Here is a 24525-nt window from a genome sequence, read left to right as displayed (position 1 = left end):
AGCAGAAAAGAAAGGAAAAAGCTCTCTAGAGTGGGAGGGGATCTGAATGGTTTGCCATGGAGGGCTGTTAGTGGCAATCTTTTGTTGAAAACCTGGAAGCTTGTGGCCTTGAGATTCCTGTACCGGTCTTGGTTTTCCCCTTATCTCTTGTTCTGCTCCATCTCAGCGTCTCCACCTGCTAGGATAGTTTTGGAGCCGGGTCAGCCTCCAGCCTCTCCTGCCTAGACATTAACCCCTTGCCTGCTCACAGGACAGAACCTGTGGGCAGAAGGAGCTGTTTTGGGATTGTGTGAAGTGACTGTATTGTTTTTAATTAGTGGGGGTTAGGGATAGCTCAAGTCTCCAAGGAATCTGGAAGCAAGGCTTTCAGGACCTTGAGGGGCCATCTCCTGGCAAGATAAGGTTACTTTTAAATATTAAACCACTAAGGACGGGGATCCCTGGGTGGCGCAGTGGTTTGGCGCCTGCCTTTGGCCCAGGGCGCGATCCTGGAGACCCGGGATCGAATCCCACGTCGGGCTCCCGGTGCATGGAGCCTGCTTCTCCCTCTGCCTGTGTCTCTGCCTCTCTTTCTATCTCTCTGTGACTATCATAAATAAATAAAAATTTAAAAAAAATAAAAAATAAACCACTAAGGCACCCATGAGTTCCCGGAGGAAGGTCACACTTCATATTTCAGGGATCTATCAGTGGGCTGCAAAGTATAGGGAGATTCTAATTTAAGCTACAATTCTTTTTTTTTTTTTTTTTAGATTTTATTTATTTTTTCATGAGAGACACACAGAGAGAGAAGCAGAGACATAGGCAGAGGGAGAAGCAGGCTCCATGCAGGGAGCCCAACGTGGGACTCGATCCTGGGACTCTGGGATAACGCCCTGAGCCAAAGGCAGACGCTCAATCGCTGAGCCACCCAGGCGCCCCATGCTACAATTCTTTTGCCTTTGTTTCCCACATCATTATGAGGCTTCATCTTCCCTTCCCTGTATCATAGCCCGGGGTGCCTGATTTGAGGCTTGGTCTTCTTGCTCCTCGGGGAGGACTCCCCACCTGTGATATCCCTTCTGCCTGTCAGGTCCCCCATGCTGGAAGTTTGGCTCCTGGCTGCATCTCTGCCCTTCCTACCCTTTTCAATGGGACTTCAGTTTATGTCTTTAGCTGTGAAAAATCTCTTCCACCAGAGGTCAAGTTATCTTTTATCACTAGCACTGATTAAGGTAAAGACATACTTGGGAACATGCCCTAAATGAAATGAAAGCTACTTTTAGAAAATACTCATTAGGCCAGGTGATGTGGCTGTAAGTGAAAGAAGTACATATGGAGGCTCAGGACAATGAACCATCTGCAAGGGCTGAGGGGCCACAAGCACTTCCGGCTTGAGTCAAAACCTTTAAGATTATGGAAATGAATCCTGAGAACAACCACAAGTCGTTGGCTACCTGGCAGGTACTTGCCCGTGGATCTGAGTAATCTTTCCTGTTCCATTGCTCGAATTCATACAAATAGGATACAGTCTTAGATTCATTAATAATAGTGAGAAACCAATATTTGCATGCCTGTGATGCATTTTTAGGCCCTTGAAGGGTTCCTGAAAAGATCCGCCCATTCTGTAGGCTGCCCTTTCAGTCTGTTGTTTCCTTTGCCTTGCAGTAGCTTTTTAGCTTGATATAGTTCCATTTGTCTGTTTGTGCTTTTGTTGTCTGTACTTTTTGTTGTTATAGCCATGAAATCACTGTCAAGACTAACCTCGTGAAACTTCTTTTCAGTGTGTTCTTCTAGGAGTTTTATAGTTTCCGGTTTAATGTTTAAGTCTTTAATCTATTTTGAGTTAATTTTTCTGGTGTTGTAAAGGACGGGTCCAATATCATGCTTTTGAATGTGGATATCTTGGTTTCCCCAAGATCATTTATTCAAGGGATGATGCTACCTCCATTATGTATTCTTGGCACCCTTGTAAAAATCAGTTGACCACATATGCGTGGATTTATTTATGAGCCCTCTAGTCTATTCCATAGGTCCATAGGTCTGTCATTATGCCAGTTCTGCACCATTTTGATTACTGTAGCTTTGTACTATATTCTGAAATCACGAAGTATGATGCCTCCAGCTTCATTATTCTTTTTCAAGATTGATTTAACTATTCATGGTTTTTTTTGTGTTCCATGGGAATTATATAGAATCGTAGTTTTTTTTTTTAAATTTCTGTCAAAAATGCTACGGGAACTTTGATAGGCATTGTATAAAAAAACCCAACTCTATTCCTTAAGGAGCTAGGAAAAGAAGAAAAAAACTGATCTCAAAGTTAGCAGAAGGAAGTGACAAAGATTTGAGCAGTAACAACAAATGAATTAGGGAAAGGACAAGTAGGAACGCCTGGGTGGCTCAGCGGTTGAGCACCTGCCTTTGGCTCAGGTCATGATCCTGGGGTTCGGGGATCGAGTCCCACATTGGGCTCCCTGCTTGGAGTCTGCTTCTCCCTCTGCCTGTGTCTCTGCCTCTCTCTCTTTCTCTGTGTGTGTGTCTCTCAGGAATAGATAAAACATTTAAAAAAAAAAAAGTACGATAGTGGGCAGAGCCAGGGGTGAGTGGTGGGTGGTGGTGGTGGTAGTGACAGGTTCTGGAGAGCTGGTAATGTGCAGCTTTTAATGTGCTCCTGGCTATGTAAGTATGTTTACTCAATGACACTTCAAGCTGTATACTTGTGATGTTTGCATGCTCCTCTACAAATGATACATTTGATTAAAAAATTAAATATACTCATGTAGCAATGTTTATAAAAGATGAAGTGTAAGTTATTTTTCTTCAATATGAAAATTAACGTATTGCGTCTTGCACCTGGCGATGTCTTATGACAGTTAATGTCACTTTGATCCTCCTTCCTTTGTGTCTCTCTTCATTTTTGAAGTTTTTAGAATTTTCTCCTTGATTTTCTTAATTTGATCTTCTTAATGTCACTATACTACATCTGTAAATCGATTTATGTTTATGTATCCTGTTGGGCAATCTGTAAATCATTTAATCTTTGATTAAATCTTCCTGATTACTTGTGTAGTCATGTGGATGACATTTTGGAACATAGGTGAGGTCCAGAGCCGATGACCAAGAAAAATTGTTTGGCAGTCTTTGGTGCAAAATGGTGGTTTTATTAAAGTATGGTGACAGGACCCGTGGGCAGGAAGAGCTGCTGCCCCCCGGGGGGGTTGGGATTGTGGGGTTAGGATTGTGAGGGGTGGCTGAGTTGGGGGAGGTAAAGAGAAGGGAGATTTCAAAAGGATTCTCACATGCTAAGGAGAACCTACAAGATACTGAAGGCCTTGCCATTGTCAAGTTAAAGATTGTTTTTCTCCCTAGCAAGGCATTAAGACAACTAGAAGCTTCCTGAGGAATGTCACACATATCCCATCCTGGGTGCAGGTCTTTTGTGGGCTATCAGCTGTGCTTTGTCCTCAGCTAGCCCTGTTCCCCCATCAAGGTTTCTGTCTGGAAAGATCCAATCACTACACCATAATTTACAGCCCTCAGATTTATGGCCCCAGGGATGCCTAATTTAAAGCTCTTCCCCATCACCTTGTCCAAAGGTGGTGGTAGAAAAACAGAAGGACTTCAGGAGATGAACAATTCATATATCTGTTTCTCTCTTTTTTCCCCGTCTCTCTAAGAGCCAAAAACTCTGGAACTTGTTAAAATAAGAAGAATCGTCTTCCTCAATGCAAGTGGAAGGAAACCCTTCCCAGCAAGGAAAAAATTCAAACCAAACCAGTCACCGTGAAATAAGAGATGGTTACAGAACCGATTGCTTGAGTACAAGAGTTGATTCTGGATAAGAATAAACGTACATTTGGTTTTTTTTTTTTTTTTTTTGCAAGCGTCTATTGGTTAAATTCGGCCTCAAAAGTTTTTTTATTTTCGTAGGTGACATGTGGAGAAACTGAATAACATTTCTCAAAAGTCTCCATTTCTTACACGCCCGTGCGGAGTTGGATAAACTTGTGGACAAGAGAGAATATGCGTGTTGACGCGCTACTCTCCGGCCCAGCTCAGGAACTCAGGGAGCAGCCAGAAGGGACCAGAATTCACAAATGGTTCAATCCCAACGCAGCAGGCGGCATTCGGGTCCCGGGACGGTACAGTCCATCAGTACATACTGGGGGCCCTTTGACAACAACCGGCTCCGCTCAGCGCCCCCGAGCACCTCTTTCTTGACCCCCCGCACCTCCCCCTGCACCTCCCCAGGGAATCCCCCCCCCCCCCCCCCGCCCTCGGCGCCCCCCGCCCGCGGCTCCTCCTGCCTCCGGCGCAGGTGGCCCCACCGGGCGCTGACGCTCGGCCGCGCTCCCCCAGCCCGCGGCCCCCGCACCCCACCATTTCCTCCGTCAGTCCCGCCGAGTGGAAATGGAAAAACATGTCTATATTTTCCTGCCGACGCTGTCTCAGTTTCTCTAAGAGCTGCAGCTGCTTCGGGGTGGGAAAGTCAAGTGCGGAGCCCGCGGCCCGCTGCGGCGCGGCGCGGCGGGGAGGCGGTCGGCGGGGCTGGGGGAGCGGCTCCCGCCGGGCCCGGGGCGGGGACAGGGCCTCCTCCGCGCGCCCCGGCCTCCCGGTGAAATTCCCTCGGGCTCCCAGCCCCGGCAGCACTGCGGCGCCGCCCGAGCCACCGCGGGGATGCGGGTGAGCGCGGCGCGGCGTGGACAGAGCGCGCTGGGGCGGGGGGGGGGCGCAGGGGGGGCGGCGGGGGTACAGGGGGGCAGCGGGGGGGAGCGGGGGCAACGGGGGTACGGGGGCAACTGGGGTACAAGGGGGGAGCGGGGGCGCAGGAGGGCAGCGGGGGGCGCAGGGAGGGCAGACGGGGTGCAGGGGGGGACAGCGGGGACGCAGGGAGGGCTCAGGGAGTGCGGAGGGGGCGCAGGGAGGGCAGACGGGGTGCAGAGGGGGACAGCGGGGACGCAGGGAGGGCTCAGGGAGTGCGGAGGGGGCGCAGGGAGGGCAGACGGGGCGCAGGGGGGGACAGCGGGGACGCAGGGAGGGCTCAGGGAGTGCGGAGGGGGCGCAGGGAGGGCAGACGGGGTGCAGGGGGGGACAGCGGGGACGCAGGGAGGGCTCAGGGAGTGCGGAGGGGGCGCAGGGAGGGCAGACGGGGCGCAGGGGGGGACAGCGGGGACGCAGGGAGGGCTCAGGGAGTGCAGAGGGGGCGCAGGGAGGGCAGACGGGGTGCAGAGGGGGACGCAGGGAGGGCTCAGGGAGTGCGGAGGGGGCGCAAGGGGGCTCAGGGAGGTCAGCGGGGGCGCAGGGGGGGCGCAGGGAGGGCTCAGGGAGTGCGGAGGGGGCGCAAGGGGGCTCAGGGAGGTCAGCGGGGGCGCGGGGGGGCGCAGGGAGGGCTCAGAGAGTGCGGAGGGGTCGCAGGGAGGGCATCGGGGGCGCAGGGAGGACTCAGGGAGTGCAGAGGGGGCGCAAGAGGGTGCAGGGAGGGCATCGGGGGCGCAGGGGGCGCAGGGAGGGCTCAGGGAGTGCAGAGGGGGCGCAGGGGGACTCAGGGAGGCCAGCGGGGGGACGGGGCGTGGCGGGAGCCGGCGGCGCGGGGCTCGCGGGGGTCCTGGGTCTGGGGGGGGCGGGGGCGGCTGGCAGGTCCAGCGCCGGGTCCCGCGGGCACCGCCGCGGGGGTGGGGCCGCGGAATCCAGCGCTCCCTGGCGCCCGGGGAGCTCGCTCCGCCCGGGGGGCGCCGGCCTCCCCCATCCTCGGGCCTTGGGCTCGGGGAGCCCAGAAAGGGACCAGAGGAGTCAGGGTTAAAGGCCAGGGTATCCAGGCGACACAGGCACTTTGTGTATTCAGGATCTGTTTACGCGCCGCAGACTGGACGAGGATCTCGAGGATCTCGGTCCCCTGGGATGGCAGCAGTGAAGGCTTAAGATCCAGATACGAGTAATACCTCGGGTTTGCTTTTGTTTTCTTTTTTCATATATGGTTTCTTGGCAAGACCGCTTGGCCAGTTATTTCAGTATCTTCCTTAACAAAGGAGAATGGTGGCCTCGGAGCTTGTGTTTACTCCGCGCCCTGGATGCTGCTAAATCTTGACAACCATCCTTCAGAGGAGGAATGCTTCTGTGATTTTACAAATAAGGAAAACAAGCAGAGAGGTTAATTTTTCCAAGTCCATGCGACTACGCGCCATGGGATCAGGATTTGCTCCTAGAAACTCAGGGGAAGAGGCATGGATAGGAGCAGTTACCTGCCAGGGGGCCGGCCGCCAGGTAAGACCAGGCCTCTGGGAACTCTGGCCCGCTTGGCAAGGGGTAGAATTGGATTTCTTCATTTTCTCCATTTTGGACTCCCTATACGTGATTTGATTAATGGGATTTTTTTTTTTTTTTGAAAATGTTATTTTTTTTTAGGTTACCTCACATATATCAGTGTTACTATATCTTAGGCACTGTATTAAGTGGGTTAAATGCTTAATTCTCATAGTAACCCAATGAAATAACAATAGTATTTATTTAGTGCTTACATCACTCACTAGTCTTGGGCACATTTCATGTGCTGTCTTGTTTAGTCTTTTTTAACGGAAGGATTGGTGATTTTATTTTTGCCTGCATCTTGGAGTGGTGAAGTCATTTGTCGGAGCCCATACATCTGGTATTTGTGCTAACTCCGGCTCATCAGCCACAATAATTATGTATATATTTAATAGCAAGGCTTTCCTTCTAATTCCCTTCCACCATCGTTGTGTTTTCCTTTTCTTTCTTAAAAATTCTTTGCTCCCAGCCTACCCAGTGTGTTTAGGTGTGCATCTGCTTTCTCTGTTATCCTAAAACACAGATTTTCACTATGAGAGCCAATCCGTTCTGCATTCCTCATCATCTTTGCTAGGATTTGGGTTTCCATGTGAGAGAGGGGCATATGGTTGAAAAAAAAAAATGGCATGGAGTTTGAGTGCCAAAGAAGGCTTTTTCGTTTTGGAAGCCAAGAGCCTGAGCACTTGAGCCTTAAAGCCTAAATGCTGGAAAACCCAAGGACATACATTATTCCAGAGGGGAAGAATGCAGGCAATGGAGAAACCAGCTTTCTTGATCCTAAGGGAAATAAGTATTTTCTAGGCTGGGAGAGCAAAGAGGGACTAAATAAAATCTGTATTCAGACACGATCTTGTGTTCTGAAAAGGCAGCCCTGTGCCCGGTCCCTGTGAATGGGGAGGGAGTTCAGGAGGATGGTAAATAGAACGTACAGGGAGGTGTTGAAATCCAAGAATGGAAAACACCTGCACCTTGCTTTCCTGGGAGTGGGGGTGGGGATCTGTGGGAAGAGACCGGCCTTCTCATCATGACAAGGAAAGCATAAATTGGACATGGGTAGATACATGGGGGTCTAGGCAGAGAAAGCTTGTAGATTTTTCCTTGGCCTAACACAGAGAGGACCTGGGAGCATGGAATCAAAACAAAAGAGAGTAAGAGAAGACACTTTGTATAAGCCCAAGGTTTAATTGCACAAATGTGCCCAAGACTAGTGAGTGATGTAAGTAAGCGCTAAATAAATAAATACTGTTATTTCATTGGGTTACTATGAGAATTAAGCATTTAAACCACTTAATACAGTGCCTAAGATAGTAACATTGATATACTGACGACATGACTGGAGGGGAACGCAGCTGTCTCAGGGACTTCTGTGGATAGATGGTTGCAACCAAGGGTTAGTAGCCATGTGCCATGGCTTGGCAATGTGTGAGTCTCTAAGCCTGGAGATGCAATGCCAGAGATTGGGACAATTATGAGGTGCTGAAGTGGTAGGGGCTCAACTGACAGAGATTATGAGATATTGGCCGAAATGAAGTCTCTACCTCTATAGCTGAAATGGCAATATGAAATTCAGTTAAAGAAAAATACAGAGAAACCCACATTTCTTCCACATCTCTATCATAGAGAACTATAGGGAAAAGTTTTATTTCTTGCCTCTACCCTCATGAACACATGCACGAAGACCAAGTAAATGGATCCATGGGGCCACTATAGAGAGAAGTTAATTGATCTATTTCCTATCCTCTCATTTTGTAATAAATGATACCCAGAATAGCATTAAATGTTACCATGTAAGAATACCAAGGATTTCTGCCCAGACACGTGAAAATAAAGCAACGAAGTAAATAAATAAATAAATAAATAAATAAATAAATAAATACTACTTTTTAAAAAGATTTATTTACTTGAGAGAGAGAGAGAGAGAGAATGAATGAGCACAAGTGGGAGGGACAGAGGGAGAGGGAGAGAGAATCTCAAGCAGACTCTGTGCTAAGTGCGGAGCCCGAGACAGGGCTTGATCCCTGGACCTTGAGATCATGACCTGAGCTGAAAGCAAAGGTCAGATGCTTAACCAGCTGCACCCCTGGACATTACTGTTTTTTAAAAGGAGTGATTCACATAAAGTTTGCAGAACTTGCAGGGGAATCTACTTTGGCAAAGGCCAAGGCAGTCATTATCTTTCTGGAAAGTGGTTGCCCCTGAATTATGTCTTTAATGTTAACAGATGTGGATTATTTGGGAAGTGGGTGCTGTTTAGCATTTGTAGCCTCTGTGTTTTCTCCGTGTTTTTAGGGCAATTTGTTCCCCCAGCCATCCCCCATCTTTGAGGCCTTGCCCTAGACAATAATGGCCCTAAATCAAGACCTCAAATTGCTAGGGATTGCCATTACAGAGGAGTCATGCTTTTCTCTTCCCACATCCTGAGCACACTCCTTTATTTCTTCCATTATAGTCTCTGGTTCTGCATCCACAAAACCAAAGTCATCTGGTGGTTAAAACGTCAGCTGCAGCATATCCCTCAAGTAGCCATGAGACCGAAGCTTCCTTAGCTTCTGATCCACATGCAAATGCCCATTTCTGTGCTTTGCTTTCTGTCTTCAGGTGTTCAGGAGGCTCTTCTGTCAACTGTCTACCTGTGGACTGATTTGGCTCTTGGCAACAGTGATGCTGTGCAGGGCGCAAGGTAAAAAGATACCAGTTCCCCTGCCTGGAGTCCAGGAAGCATAATTTCTGTAGAGGAGACAGACATCTGGCTACTGTTGTTTTGTGCTGTGCTAGTTCATTTGTCTGCCTGAATTATTTAAACATGTAATTTGCTTGGAGGATTGGGAGTGGCTCTTTCTGCTTTCCACATTTTTTGTTTTCAAAGTGGAAAAACACTTTGAATAGTTAGAAACTGTTTCCATAGCTAAAACCAGACATGAAAAAATTCATTTCGATTAAGATGTCTTTCTCGATTAAGATGTCTTTCACCTGTCAAATCAAATAAGTTTGAAATATTATTTAAATTAAAAAAAAGAAATATTATCTAAATGTAATTCTCTATGTTTATAAAGATATGGAAATGCCTGGGGAGGATGGATGAACATACCCTTCTTGGAAGATAAGCTGGCAGTAAGCCTTTAAATTGGGTGTACCCCTCTTTTGCAGAAAACAGTGGAAAATAATGAAATAGAGAGGTTACATAGGTTCATGGTCTATTATATAAAGCATATGCCTGTGCTGTCCACTTATCTGTTGAGTTTCCTAATTGTGCCAGGCCTTTCTCTGTTCCAGGGGAAGCCACCCCTCACTTTGCCACTGACCTTTTATCACCTTGCATGTGATGCTGCTCTCCGTCAGCCTTCACGGGTAGAGACAGGGCAGGCTTCACACCATCTACAGCAGAGCCTTTACCAACCGACTGGTAGGGTGCGAGGGGTGGGGGAGATCTAAATGGAATTCCATAGAAGCATCCAAGAATTGTAAACTTTCCACTAAATTATTTCTTCCATTGTCAAGTAGGACAATCACCTAAGAAGTTAAAACCCTAGCTCTGGTTCCTTTTCTACTCTCCATTCTAAGAGCAGCAATTTCTTCAAATCTCTGCTCCGCAAAATCTCAACCAACCTTCAGAAAACCCCAACAACAGGTATAGACTCTAGAACTTTTCACATCTACCAAGAGTACACCTCCCGAAAACTATACTTCCGTAGCACTTGTGGCTTCAATTTGTATCTCTTGCTCTGCCTACCTTCTCATCCCTGACGTTGTGGAAGCGCCATTGAGAGGATATTGTTTATTTGTTTGTGCTTCTTTTTTTTCTAATCACACTAGCTATGTTTTCTCTATGTTATTCATCAAAAAAAAAAAAAACCAAACAGATTTTGGTATTTTTGATTAGGTCTACATGTTGTGTACCATTTCATTAATTTGTGCTTTTATCTATGTTAATTCACTCCTTTTATCTTTTGGGGGAGTGAGATGTTTGGATATATGTGTGCATTCATTTTTTCCATCTTTCTTGCTTCCTTAGGATCGAATATTTTCCTCTGAAAATGGCTTTATTAATTTCTATGGATTTTAATACATTATATCTCCTTGTCTTTTATAGTAATTGATGGAATTGATTATTCTTGCTATGGTATCTGGTATAGTTAGAGTTCAAAGAAGTATGCAAATTTTTTGTTGATTGCGTTGCGGACAGTGTTCAAGGTCATAGGGTAAGAGCTTTTCTTACACTATTTCAAGTTCAATCTAGGGGAATATTTATAAAGATTATATGTTCTCTTTGGGTAAAAGTTTATAAATACATTCCTATATACACACACATATATAAAACCTAAACATATATGTAATGATTTATGTATAAATCCTCACTTTTCAAATCTTCTCATTCTTATATTTGACTTTTTTTGCTTTATATGTATCTTTTAATATATGGAATTGAAAATCCTGAGCAAACTATTGAAAAACTCTCCCAATATCATTGTGCATTTAAAATTTTTTCTTTGCAATTCTATGGCCTTTTATACTTTTCACTTAGGTTGTTAGACACATAAACCTTTGTTTGTTTAAGGATTTATTTACTTATTTGAGAGAGAGAGTGAGAGAGAACATGGCAGGGAGAGGGAGAGGAAATCTCAAGCAGACTCCTCGCTGAGCCCGGAGCCCAATGTGGGGCTCAATCCCATGACCCTGAGGCCATGACTTGAGCTAAAATTAAGAGGTGGATGCTTAACTGACTGAGCCACCCAGCCTTCCCAATATAAAGGCTTATAATGAATATATCTTATTTTAGATTGCTCCTTTTATTATTTTGAAAAATACATTTTGTCCCTTCCAGCGCTTTTTTCTCCCATTCTTCTTTTTGCCTTCTTGTGAGTCTCAACGGTCTGATGCCAGAACATCCCGGGTCTTTGAATTTTTCTTTAATTTTTTTCCATATCTTTATCTCTTTGTGCTACATTCTGGAAGAATTCCATGACCTGCTTTTCCTACTTAGTTTACTCTTCAGTGACGTCCAGTCTACTAAGTCAGCCAAATCATTAAGATTTTATATTTGTCACTTTCTGCAGCTCTACTTTCTACTATTTACAATGCTGGCTTCTTTTTACACTTAAGATATCGCATTTACTCGTATCAAAGTGTTTATCAATTTATGGTAACTTCTTTTGGTAGGAGTTCTTGGGTTTGTAGAGGTTTTTTCTTCTTTCGTTGTGTCAGCTTTCTCAAATGTCTGCCTAATTATATTGAGATTTCCCACTGAATCATCTGTTGTATCAGTATGAAGAGCCAGCATTGGAGGGGGAAGAAATTACTATCACGCCTTATATTCTTCACTGCATTAAGTAAAAATGTGGGAATGGGTAGACTGTTACTGGTTGTCAAAGCCATCTGGTCCTGTGCAGGCTCCTAAAGCATATTATTTTCATATTTATATATATATATATATTTTTAAAGATTTTATTTACTTATTCATGAGAGACACAGAGAGAGAGGCAGAGACACAGGCAGAGGGAGAAGCAGGTTCCATTCAGGGAGCCCGATGTGGGACTCGATCCCGGGTCTCCAGACTCGATCCTGGGTCTCCAGGATCATGCCCTGAGCTGAAGGCAGATGCTCAACCACTGAGCCACCTGGGTTGCCCACAGTTTTATATTTTATTGTTACATTTTTCTTCCTTATGTCCCTGTGTTCACCACTGCTTCCTGGAGGCAGACGCCACCTCGCTGCCCCCCCTGTAGAGTGTGTGTGTAGAGTGTGAAGAGCTGCTACATCTGCACTTAAACTAATCACTCTGCCAATTGTCCATGGGCCCTTTCTTGCTTCTACCCCTCTGGGCACGAGCCCTCTTGGTGATGCTTCTATTCTCTCTGGCAGTCTTCATCTCCAACCGCATTCTACCTACTTCCAGTTTACAGGGGTTCTTCACACAACTTCTAGTCACTGAGAGTTTACTTTCTTGTTTTTTGTTTTTGTTTTTGTTTTTTACTTTGTTACTCTTAAAGATTGACTAAACATATTTGAACCCACATTTCTCTAGCAGTGTCAAGGATGTAGGTAAATATTTTCTTTGCACTATCCGCTATCTTTTCTATGTTGAGCTTTGAACATGCATTTTTTAATCAGAAAAGTGCGTATGTCATGTATTAAATTTTAAAATATAAATGTTCTTTTATGATTCCATGTAAGTGGTGACCCAAGACGAAAAAAGGCTGCTGAATACACCTGCTTCCTTAAGATGCTCTCTGCAAAATCCCGAGGAAGTCTTGATAGTGACATGGCAAAAAGTCAAGCCTGTGAGCCTGGAAAACATGGTCACCTTCAGCAAGAACCATGGGGTCGTGGTCCAGCCTGCCTACAAGGACAAGATAAATGTCACCCAGCTGGAGCTCAAGAACTCCACCATTACCTTCTGGAATACCACCCTGGAGGATGAAGGGTGTTACAAGTGCCTCTTCAACACTTTTGGTTCTGGGAAGATCTCGGGAACAGCCTGCCTCACCCTCTCTGGTGAGGATCTCCGAGAATACATTGTCTCTGGCTAGACGTGTTATGCTCCACAATGTTCGGAACGTGGTGGTAGGCCTAGTTTTTCAGGATCCTAACCTCAGAAAGGTTCATGAGAAGATGCTGAGCCTTTCATGTCTGTTATGACCGTGTTTGTGGTTATTTGGAAAGTTCACGGGGCTACATTGAATCTCTGCGTGGAGGGATCTTTGCTCTGAGAAATCATGTTGTCAGCAAGAGTAAATTAAGTACCATGGTGAGGATGATGGGTTCTCCGTAAATGTGATGTGATTCAGACCTAGCGTTGCCATTAGCCATCATGTGGCCTTGGAAGAGTCCTGTCCACTCTGAACCAGAGTTTATTTATCTGATAGATCATGTGTGGAATCTCTAACAGCTTTACCATTTTTGAATCTAACATGTTGGCCAGATTGGGCTCACCTGGAGCCAATTACAGTGGTCCCTCTCATTTTGTCTCTCCAAAATTCTCTCGGGATTGATAAGGGGACATATGGCAGAGGCTCCTCATAACCTGATGCCAACTAGGGGTTTAACCGTATAATAAGCATTCTTTTACAATCCAAGAGGCTTAGTTTGAGAAGATTCTTTTACTTTTAACTGACACATAGCTGAGATTGAGAACTGAGAAGTGGGAGTAAGGGGCAACTTTGGACCATGGCACACCTGGTGGGTGTTTTAGAAGGGAAAAGAGAAATGTAGACAGGGTTATTAGGAATGTGAAAGTGAGAGTGCGAGCCCACCAAGAATATTGGACAGGGGTAAGAGGAGGCTCAGTAGACAAGAGTGCAGAGGGGGGGATGGCAACACTAGAGAAAGGTTTCTCTTGCTTATTTTGCCTATGAAGAGTCCTCTCTGCAGGATATTACCTCAGGTTTTCTTCTTGACTCTGTTTCTTTTGTTTTCTTTGTCTCTCTTTGTCTTTCCCCACCTTCCACTCTTCCCTTCTTTCCTTTCATCCTTCCTCCTACCTCTTCACTTTTCTTTTTTCTTCTTATGTCATGTTATACTCATTTCTGTTACTTTTTAAAAATTTTTGAGATTTTATTTACTTATTCATGAGAGATGCAGAGAGAGAGTCAGAGACAGAGACAGTCAGGCAGAGGGAGAAGCAGGACTCTATTCTAGGACCCCTGAGCCATAGGCAGACGCTCAACCACTTAGCCCCCCTAGCTTCCCATCTGTTACCTTTTCTTCTTTCTTCTTTTTTCCCCTCATATTTCTCTTTTCTACGGCTCCTCCTTTACTTATAACCTTTTGTATTATTTTTTGCCTGAAAACCAGGCTCCCCTGCGTCTTCTGGCTAGTAACCCAGTTCTTTTCCACACTGAGCCTTTCCAGCCACACCTTAGAGCTTTCATGGAAGTCATCTCTTGATATACCAGAGAGCCCTGACACCCAGTCTCCATGCCAACCATACTTGCCTTCCTTCACTTTTATCTCTCTTCCCCTCGAGCCCAGTGACTTTAGTAATCTTATGGAAAAAAGCCACAGTCCTTTGGCTCCATATTTCCTCCAGCCCACTGCCACCTACCTGCCTCTTGAACCTCTAAGCACAGACCAGGTTTTCATTTAGCTCTTGCCCTTTAGTTATCTTGTAGGCTCCAGAGCAACCACAGGAAAGCTGGCTTGCATTTGCTTAGCAGAGATAAACTACACATTGAAAGTACACACTGATAATGACTTCGCTAGTCAAGGGACTTTTGAAAGGGAACAGGGTTGCAGCTGAACTAACATAATATCCTTTTCTCATAAACTCGTTATTTTCCTCTTAACTCCATAAGGTGATCCCCAAGGTCCTTCCAGCTGTCATTCTGTGACTCTCTGGTTATCAGCAGTGAATTTCTAATTTACATTTTCTATAGATAATTCTGAGCGGGGACTTTTCAAGTCTCCTCCATTGCATCTCATTCCCTGGTCCAGCTCCAAGCAGACCAAGGCCCACCTCTGAGCAGCAGCCCACCCACGGGCTCTGTTCTGAAGCTGCCCCGGGGCTTCCGAGAAGCACAGGCTACCTGTCTGGAAGCGCTGACTGGGGACCATTGTCAGACTATGAGAGGGATACCCAGAAGAAGTCAGAGATGGCTGCCTTGCCCGTGGAAAAGGAGAACAGAATAAGTAGGCTCTAGACTGTTTGGGAAAGAAGACACCCTCTGTCCATTGAGCTAATTCCCCTGCAAACTACAAAGAGGATTTTTCTTGTTACAGGGTTGTACTAGGCCAGTTTCCATCCTTCTGGCCAGAGGATTGCTTAGACACAGGAAGAACTGAGAAGGCCCAGTTCAAGTTGGATGGGCCACCTTATCCCTTGAGGCCTCCCCCCCACCAGTGTCTTTCTGTAAAGATCTTCCTTCAGCCTCTGAGGAGCATGTGGTGCTTAATTCATGGTAGACCATCATTTTTTTTTTTTTTTTGTCCCAGTACAGCCCACAGTGTTTCTTCACTACAGCTTCTTCGAAGACCAGCTAAATATCACGTGCTTTGCCAATGCCCGCCCAGCACCTGTGATCTCCTGGAAGGTCGCTGGGTCAGAGATTGAAAACAGTACTGAGGTTCTTTTGCACCCCAATGGGACCACATCAGTCACAAGCGTCCTCCATGTCAAAGACCCCAAGAGACAAGTGGGGAAGGAAGTGGTTTGCCAGGTTCTGCACCTGGGGACAGTGACCAGCCTCAGGCAGACTGTGGATAAAGGTAAGAGAAGGTGGGCAAAGGTGGCTGTGGGTGCGTCTGCCATCAGCACCTGGAAGGTGCTGAATGTTCTGCAAAGCCTCTTGGCCACTTAGCAGAGGAGCTCGAGGGAGAGAATGGAGTAAGTAAGGAAAGAAAAACAGAGTTGAGAAAGTTTTACTTCAGTAAGTGTGGTAGGTTGGCCACATACCAAATACTTCTGCTGAGATCCACCCATGCATTTTTTTGTTATTGTTGTTTCCCATGCTGCTGACACTTCCAGAGTGTCTACTATCGCAGGCTTTGGGACTCTTGAACTGGCACAGTAAGCGAGACTCGGGCCCTGGGCTCACAAAGCTCCTATCCCAGAATGGGCGCACAGAATGGGCAGTTATACCACTGTGTGCGATAAAGCTACGGTGCACACCGGTGCACCCCCGGGACGACTGAGGCTCTCTGTAATAAGCCTCCTAAAAAGATATTGGTGCTTTTTTTTTTCAGGGAGCATTTTAAGCAATGAAGCCTAGAAAAAGTTTCCCCTGTATGCCTTATTGGTTTCCCCTGCATGCCTTATTGGTGTGTAGCTTCTAGGGAACATTTCCGGTTGTCATTTGCGGGGGGGGGGGGGGGGGGGGGAAGGAGAGGGTCCTTGAAAAAAAAACAGACTAATCAAAAAGTCGACATTTAGGTAAATTTAGTCAAAAGATTTGCAAGGTTAGATTTGGACATTTGTGAAGAGATCCTCATTTTCAGCCAAGGCAGAGGGTAAATTTCCCTGGAAAACAAAAACCTGAAAAGGAACATGTCTTCTTTTCCAAGAATGCCAAACTCAACTTCCATAGTTTGTAAATTCTTTTTAAAGATTTAATTTATGTATTCATTCATTCATTCATTCATTCATTCATTCATTCATGAGAGACGCAAATTAAAAGGCAGAGGCACAGGCAGAGGGAGAAGCAGGCTCCCTCTGGGGAGCCCAATGCGGGACTCCATCCCAGGACCCTGGGATGACACCCAGAGCTGAAGGCAGATGTTCAACCGCTGAGCCACCCAGGTGTCCCATGTTTGTTCTGTGAACATCACTGAAAGTCTTCGATGCTTCAAGCATATCAAGCACTGGAAGTATGGAAATTAGACACGTCTCTCTGTCTGAAGGTGCTCCATTGAATTGTGATGTGCAAATCCCTTTATAGAAGTATGGGGAAAGGGATCCCTGGGTGGCGCAGCGGTTTGGCGCCTGCCTTTGGCCCGGGGCGCGATCCTGGAGACCCGGGATCGAATCCCACATCGGGCTCCCGGTGCATGGAGCCTGCTTCTCCCTCTGCCTGTGTCTCTGCTTCTCTCTCTCTCACTGTGTGCCTATCATAAAATAAAATAAAAAATTAAAAAAAAAATTTAAAAAGAAGTATGGGGAAGATGCTGGAAACTCCTGAATCAGGGAACTCTCCCCCTGCCTTAGTAGTGCAGAGTGACGCTGAGGAGCCGCATTTATTGACCGTTGGAAAGAGATTTAATAACAAATACATAGATTAGAAGAAATACAATAAAAACATTGAGATGAGTTACTCCTGGGGTTGGAGTCCTGAAATACATGTTTTTTTTCCTTCATATTTCTCTATATTTTCCACAGCTTCCTCAATAAATATATTACTTTAATGGACTGTATGGCAAAGAATGTGTGCTTTGGAGGCAAACTGATCCCTGAGCAAGCCTTGGTTCTAACACTTACGATGCTAATTTGGGGCTTACTTAGCTTCTCTGGGCCTCAGTTTTTTTGTTCTGTTGTTCTTGTTTTTATATGTGAGGTGATAATACCTAAAATCTTGTGCTGTCTTGAGTATTAAATGAAGTTACATGTTCAAAGCTCTTATGAGATAGTAACCACATAAAGCATGTAGTTAGACTATTATTAACTAGATGTTGTTGAAATAATGTGGAACCACTAACAGAGATCTCAGTCGGCATATATTCAAGGATAATTTTCATTGAAAGCTCAACTTAAGGAAAAACTCATCACAAGAATTGCTTTATCACTTTTTGCCTCACAGTTTCCACTTATGACTTTGTTTCTCTTTTCTCCCCCCTTCACCATCTATAGGCTTTTGGTTTTCTGTTCCGCTGTTGTTAAGTATTGTTTCCCTGGTAATTCTTCTGGTCTTAATCTCAATCTTATTATACTGGAAACGTCGTCGGAACCAGGACAGAGGTGAGTTATTACAGAACATACAGACAAGGAAACAAATGATTTTTTAATAGCAATTTGGGAGGGACACAGAAAGATGGTAAGTAAGGATGGCAACAATGTCTTTTGTTTGTTGTGTGCTGGTATTTTAGGACACTTTGGTGGGGGTCATTTTCTTGTAGTTGGATATTAAGCTGGATGCTTCTGCTTTTCATTTGCTAAGATCATTTCATGGCTAATTATGCGTAAACTAAGAGGAAGGGTTAATGAGAGGAAATGTGGAAAATGTTTATCCACTCACTGCAGCTGATGGCAAAACTAGAGAAAGAAGTCTCAAGTACACGCACTTGTTCCAATCCGTGTTAACGAGGACAATCTCTTTTCTATCGATAGCACTCCTCAGGCCAGCTACTCCAGTAAGAGACTCTGAGATAGTCCAGTATATTCACTAATTAGATAGTATTTTCTTTGTTATACTCTTGCTATGTCTCAAACACTATAGGTAGCATACAGGTGATCTGTACTTATAAATATGTCATGTCGGGCAGCCCGGGTGGCTCAGCGGTTTAGCGCCGCCTTCAGCCCAGGGTGTGATCCTGGAGACCCGGGATCGAGTCCCACGTCGGGCTCCCTGCATGGAGCCTGCTTCTCCCTCTGCCTGTGTCTCTGCCTCTCTCTCTCTCTCTCTCTCTCTGTGTGTGTGTGTGTGTGTCTTTCATGAATAAATAAATAAAATGCTTTAAAAAAATAAAAAATAAAATAAAATAAATAAATATGTCATGTCATTCTGTCCTTATAGACTATAGATTTTTCTGTCTCTACAATGTCTATCACAGTGTCTTATGTATGTTAGATGCTCAAGAAGGTTTAATTAAAATAGTGAATGAATCATGGGATGAATGGATAGATTTTCAAACTGATGCTTTCAATTCTTTTTTTTTTTTTTAAGATTTTATTTATTCATGCAGAGACACAGGCAGAGGGAGAAGCAGGCTCCATGCAGGGAGCCCGATGTGGGACTCGATCCCAGGACTCCAGGATCACGCCCTGGGCTGAAGGCGGCGCTAAACTGCTGAGCCACCCAGGTGTCCCTCAATTCTTTTCTTTTTGTAATTTCAGTATCTCATAAATGCAGAGTCTGAAACATTGGGAGATAGTATAAAATGAGACACTCTAAAACAAGAGGAGTCAGCGAGAGAGAGAGAATTAATGTTTTTGTTTTCATAAGGCAGTGCATAATTTATTAAAGTTAATGGAAACCTGCAGTTTATGGTGTTTGTGGTGGGGATTTCCAAGGGTGAAAGGCTGATAAGAGTTTTTTCCTGTAGAGAAGAAAAAAAACACCTGTTGGTTTAGAGTGTTATTTTAAATTTCTATGAAAAATTTCACTCAACCGCTACCCCTTTTCCCTTTTTATTTTGTGTCTCTTCAACTATCTTTCATGTTCTAGGTTTTTGGAACACTTAATTTTGCATAAGCCTTATATAAACACCAGATTAATTCTTGTGATTTTATAAAAAAAAAAAAGCGACAAATCTTCAGTTTCAACAACCCCTTTGTAAAAGTAGATAAAAGTATCTGTTCTGTGGGAAGAGAAGATTACAGATCAGATCATTTTATTGCATATAAACATAAGCCCTAGAATTCATTAGCGCTCTGCAGAATGTCAAAGGCAGAAGGCTCTTTGATTCTACTTTATCCAAACATTTCATTTTTTCCAAGTAGGATTCGAAGCCAGAGAGGGAAATGGACTTCCTTCCCTAAGGTCACACAGCTAGTTAACAAGAGGCTTAGGACTAGAACCCTGGTTTTGGTCTGCTGACCTCTGCCAGAATGTTCTTCCAGCTATGATGCCCTGGAGTCCTGACTTGAAAGGCATTATTGGGCTGCATTTATTTTAGTCCTTGCTTGCTGTTACTGCTATATTCTTTTGAAAAGTAAAGTACGAAGTGTTCAAATTCATCTTAAAAAGTCCCTGTTGGAGGAGAATCTAATAATACAATCTATTCAAGTCCAAGGTAAATTCCACTAGAGTGGGGCATTTGCAAAATAATAGTCCTTTGTTCATTAAGTAAGTCTTGGGTTTCCTGGGAAATATAATTGTTCAAGGTCTTTTCCAGTTCCTGAAGCAAAGGGAGTCAGCTCTCTTTATTCTCAGGCTTTTCTCATTTATGAAATAAGCACTTGAACCTCTATAGAATCTTGCAAGCACTGGGATTGCCATTTATTGGTGATATCTTCATGACATACGACTAACCTAGTTAATCACATCGGATGTTCAATGGCATATTTTGGGTGACTGAAGTTTTTTACTAGTTTCAAAAATTTGCTAGTTTAAAAAAAAAACAAAACAAAACAGCCAGATCATTTGGTCCCATATACTTAAATAGCTAGTAAAACTAAGTGCCAGTAATACTGGAGACTTAAACACTCAAGACCAAAACTTAAATTATACAAAAAAGTAGGAGAAAGGGAAGGAAACCCTTCCCTAGAAGATATTGACACTTTAAGGTTCTTTAAGTACCAAATTCTGATTATCAATTTGTGATGAAAGTGGGTGGTCCTATGACATTTGCTTCCTATCTTTCCTAATCTTACTTTGGGTTTTCTTCTTTTCCTCTCTTTTTCTTTCCATCATCACCCAAACACATAAAACTTTTGAATGGACAGGAAGCATGATAAAAAAAATGACACCAAGTTTCTGAGCCTGGTGACTGGGAAAATGGCACTGTGTTTAGAAATAAGGAAGTGAAGAAGGGGAACTGACTGTGTGTGAATGTGTATGTGCCTGTGTTCAAAATTCATGGATAGACAATGAGGAGAGGGTGGCTGAATTAAGTCTTGAATTTACTGAAGTAGAAAAGAATCATCTCCAGAAAGCCAGCCAGTGGGAAGACAAATCTAGTTAAATAAGGTTCGACTCTTTGTTAAATAAATAAGAACAGCAACAACAAAGTCTATTTTAGAACAAAATCCCTTAGTCATTGCTCACAAAAGCACAAGCAAGTTTGTAGTTTTGGGATAGAGGAGTGATCTGTAATGGTGATGTTATTTTTGTAGAAACAGTAGACTCTCTTTTTATTGTGATTCCGTTTAATGCCAGAGAGAATGGTGGTGTTCTTTTCACCAGTAAAGGTACATGCTGGAGGAAGGTTATGATGAGATAGAGGCAGTTTCTCTCTGTGCCATTCCTGATGGGATCATCATGGTTACCGCCCATGAGACAACAACAGTATGATAATAGGTTGATGTGTCTTCAAAGAACATCCTATTTTCTTTTTCTTTCATGAATCTAGTTCTTTATTACTAAAATAGAAAGTGAAAAAATAAAATAAAATTTCCTAGGGAAATTTTCCACCATTCTATAATAATAGTTCTTTCTATTAAAACCCAGTTGATGTCATAAATTTGTCCCTTCCACATAGACTACAATGAAGTTAAGTTTGGATTTGAGAATAGCCTTTGATTTCTCATTAATCAACCCACCAGTGATCACTTGCTTCTCAGAAACTAACCTCACTTTGGGGGCAGATCTTAGTAGATGGTTAACCACCTCAATTTTTGAAATTTTTATTTTGAGTACCAGTTTTCTTTTGTTTGATGGAGTCGAGGCAGCATTGGCAAACAACAGAAAATTTAGACACTCATATGAAATGCATATGCCAAACTTCACTTTTTCTTCAAGTGTCTGGAGGGTTTTTTTCCCTCATCCTCATCATCTGTATAATTACCCTGAATTCATTCATTTCCCTTTGTAATAATGTAATCTGTAAATGGGCTCTTTTGGAGGTAACAGTGGCAGTGTTACTAAAACTCTATGTCCTGGTTGGAATCGTGTCACTTTCTTCTATTTTAAGCTTAGTGCCATAACAAATAACAGAAGTGCCCAATAAATAGCTTGTGATGGTGAAATTGGTAATAGTTGGAAGGACAATACAAAGACTATTTGTTTCGAAAATAATAAGAATCTTTGCGTAATAAGTGTACTTATGTCTCCCTGACGCAAGCTGCATGGGTGGCAGCCCGCACCCCTAACCCAGTTTCCTCATAGCTCCAAGCAGAAGAAATGTGGTGCTTTACTTATTTAATGTATTTTTTAAAAGATTTTATTTATTTATTCAAGAGAGACACAGAAGGAGAGAGGCAGAGACTTAGGCAGAGGGAGAAGCAGGCTCCTTGCAGGGAGCCCGATGTGGGACTCGATCCCGGAGCTCCAGGATCACACCCTGAGCCGAAGGCAGTCGTTCAACTGCTGAGCCACCTAGGTGTCCTGAAATGTGGTGCTTTAGATGAGAAAAGTGTGAGGCAATCTTTATTGAACTGCTTAGGACAAAATTGCTGGAAGAAATCTTGCATTCCAACATATTTTTCTACAAGAGTTTACCCTTGGATGGGTGCAGATGCCATCCGTCATGTCATGTCATGACCTGATTACAAAGTCACTTACTAGCAGAACCTTAAGCCTGGGCAATCTTGCCTGAGCTGTTCTAGGTCTTTTACCACAATTAGTGGATACTGGAATTTTGGGAGGTTTAAAACATTACAGTTTCTGGTAAAGAATTACTTAAGGTTACACAGAGAATGAGAGGTGGCACCAAGATAAAAATCCCGGGTCTTTTCCTTCATTGACTACATGCCTTGTGGGGAGGTCTACATCCTTTCAGTTTATGTCTTAGAAATCTGGTAGCCCTGAAAGGCCCTCCATATGTCCACTATGTGACCACTCCCAGCCCAATGTCCAGCAAGTTCGTATCTACAGGAAACAAAGCTGAAGGTCTTATAAATAAGACACGTGTAGATTATTTGGAATATTTTTGACTTTTTTTTTTTTTTTTTTTTTTTTTTGCTTGTAGTCTTAAGTGATTCTCCAAAACATTATTTCCTAGAATTACCTATGTCCTTAGAAAGAGTCACAGTCTCCCATATCACGTTGGGTCAGGAATGTCCTTATCTTTGCCCAGGTATATTCTATGCTTACTGACCTTTCTGTTATTTATCCTCAAATGTATTAGGATAGGCATTATAAATGTTTGAAGTTAATATCTTGATCTTTCTTTTATCCAGAGCCCTAGAGGAATCACACCCTGAAAGTTTTCAGAACCCAGAAAGTTATGCCCTGGTCTACTTGAATCTGACTCAGGAGGAAGGCAGGAGGAAAAGGGTCTTCTCTAAGGGACCTAAAGAACAGAAGAGGTAGGGGTAAAAGACCTAAGAATTTCAAGATTTTCTACTGCCATCTAAGCTACCCAGCACTTCTGGGAGTTCCAAAAGGAAGTCATTTTACCTCTCAAGTCTGTTGTAGGACTTGATTATGTGAAGCAATGCAGCGTTGTGCTGTCGAAAGGATCCTGGATTTTGGATCGGTAGCCACAACTCAGAGGCTGACTCGGGCTCTACCTGATGGCAGCCCTTTGTTCATCGTTGTAGCTCAATGAGCTTCACAGCTGCATCCAGAAAATTAGAAATCTGGACCTGATAGTTTGCCATTCTGCTCTAAAAATTGATGTAACACCAGGAAAAAAAGAAATAAAGAAATGGAAAAAAAAAAAAAAAAAGAACGGAGAACACAGGAAGGTGTTAAGGACCAGAGAACTTTTCTGAAACCACCTTTTACCTTTCTGTTGCTGTTCCATCTCTTCTTCCATATTGTTCTTAGGTCCAGGAGTCTTGTTTCCTCATCACCTGGTGATGGTAGTCACTCTATGAGGTAACTCATTGCCTGGTTAGTAACAGGTCTTTCTAGAACCCTTGGTTTCACTGCTCTTCTTCGTGTTCTTCTGTGATGTTGACCACAATGACTATGGAACTGAATTCATTACTTACTAGTCAGAATAACGCTGACAACCTTAACTTGACTTATCTACTTATATAGAAGAAGAAGTATTCTTGGTCCAGCAGCTCACATTTTTAAAAAAGCATTTCCTGTCCCATTTGATTTATAATATGATCAAGTTCTATATTAGTCATTGTGAACTCAATTTAGTATAATGAAAATATATAATAAAACAAAAACAAGCATTTAGGAAGTTTCCTGAATAACAGTCCATTCAAACGTTTTCCCTCCTAGCTTCTTTTCCCATGAGTTAACTTCTCATAATAGCAGAGAAAATATGTATGGGTTTACAAATGCCTTTGTCCTAAATATATTGTTCTAACTAGTGAAACAATTTTGAGCTCTTTTTTTTTTTTTTTTTTTACAATTTTGAACTCTTAATCACAAGACCAAATTAGTGACTTTTTCAGTACCTTTTGTCTCTACTCAGTGACCTAGGAACTAAAACGCAAGTTGTGTTCACTGTTGAATTGGATATTTGTATATTTAGTAAGCTTTTCATATGTTATTTAATTCTGTATTATTATATTTGTATTAAGATACTGAATGATTATAAATGTCAAATCTAAATACTTGGTTCGTGATACTTTTTTGGGAAATGTGGACATTAATGATAATCTTTATATTTTCCCTCTGTATCTGAAACCCCCCCCCCCCCCCGCCCTATCTCTCACGTGCTAAAAGATGCCACTAACATTTCTGATAAATCACAAAGTCACAAATCAGATATCCCCGGTCGGGCCAGTGGGAGCTCCATAAAGTTGGTAACTGTGTCCTTTTGACGTAACCTGGTCATTTGGGGGGCACTTCCTTGTATATAGTCTTTTGATTTTGCTTTTTGATACCAACCTTTGAAAAACTGATTAGGTTACACAGTTTCAAATCTAATAGGAGCTTCCTTCCACCCTGCCTGGTATCTCAGCTGCCATATCAGGCGGGATAACTAAAGCAGCAGTTCTCAAAAATTTAGAACATGCTCAAACACATTATTGAGGACCCCAAGGAGCTTTCTTGTAAAGAGAAGTAAATCTACAAATTTACCACATTTGTA

General features: G+C 43.6%; 1 protein-coding gene across 24 annotated transcripts in view; it reads left to right on the top strand.

Moving 5' to 3' along the window:
• Window positions 1-24525, top strand: part of CD200 (CD200 molecule) — a 71567-nt gene that overhangs the window by 26651 nt on the left and 20391 nt on the right. For 14 of the 24 annotated variants that reach the window (XR_005986529.1, XR_005986533.1, XR_005986537.1 and 11 more), the window contains 6 exons: window positions 3910-4662; window positions 5822-6240; window positions 8881-8962; window positions 12454-12774; window positions 15211-15483; window positions 17558-17665. Coding sequence is in view for 19 of the 24 variants with exons in the window: in XM_041746757.1 (XP_041602691.1) it covers window positions 6145-6240; window positions 8881-8962; window positions 12454-12774; window positions 15211-15483; window positions 17558-17665 (880 nt within the window). In the remaining 5 variants the exon portion in view is untranslated. Of the gene's footprint in view, window positions 1-3656; window positions 3830-3909; window positions 4663-5492; window positions 6241-8880; window positions 8963-12453; window positions 12775-15210; window positions 15484-17557; window positions 17666-22705; window positions 24045-24525 lie in introns of those variants that run through there. The other 10 variants (XM_041746756.1, XM_041746766.1, XM_041746827.1 and 7 more) reach the window with 9 other exon arrangements.

This window comes from Vulpes lagopus, chromosome 1 (genome assembly GCF_018345385.1).
Source record: "Vulpes lagopus strain Blue_001 chromosome 1, ASM1834538v1, whole genome shotgun sequence".
Lineage (NCBI taxonomy): Eukaryota > Metazoa > Chordata > Mammalia > Carnivora > Canidae > Vulpes > Vulpes lagopus.
This window is presented reverse-complemented; position numbering and strand designations above follow the sequence as displayed.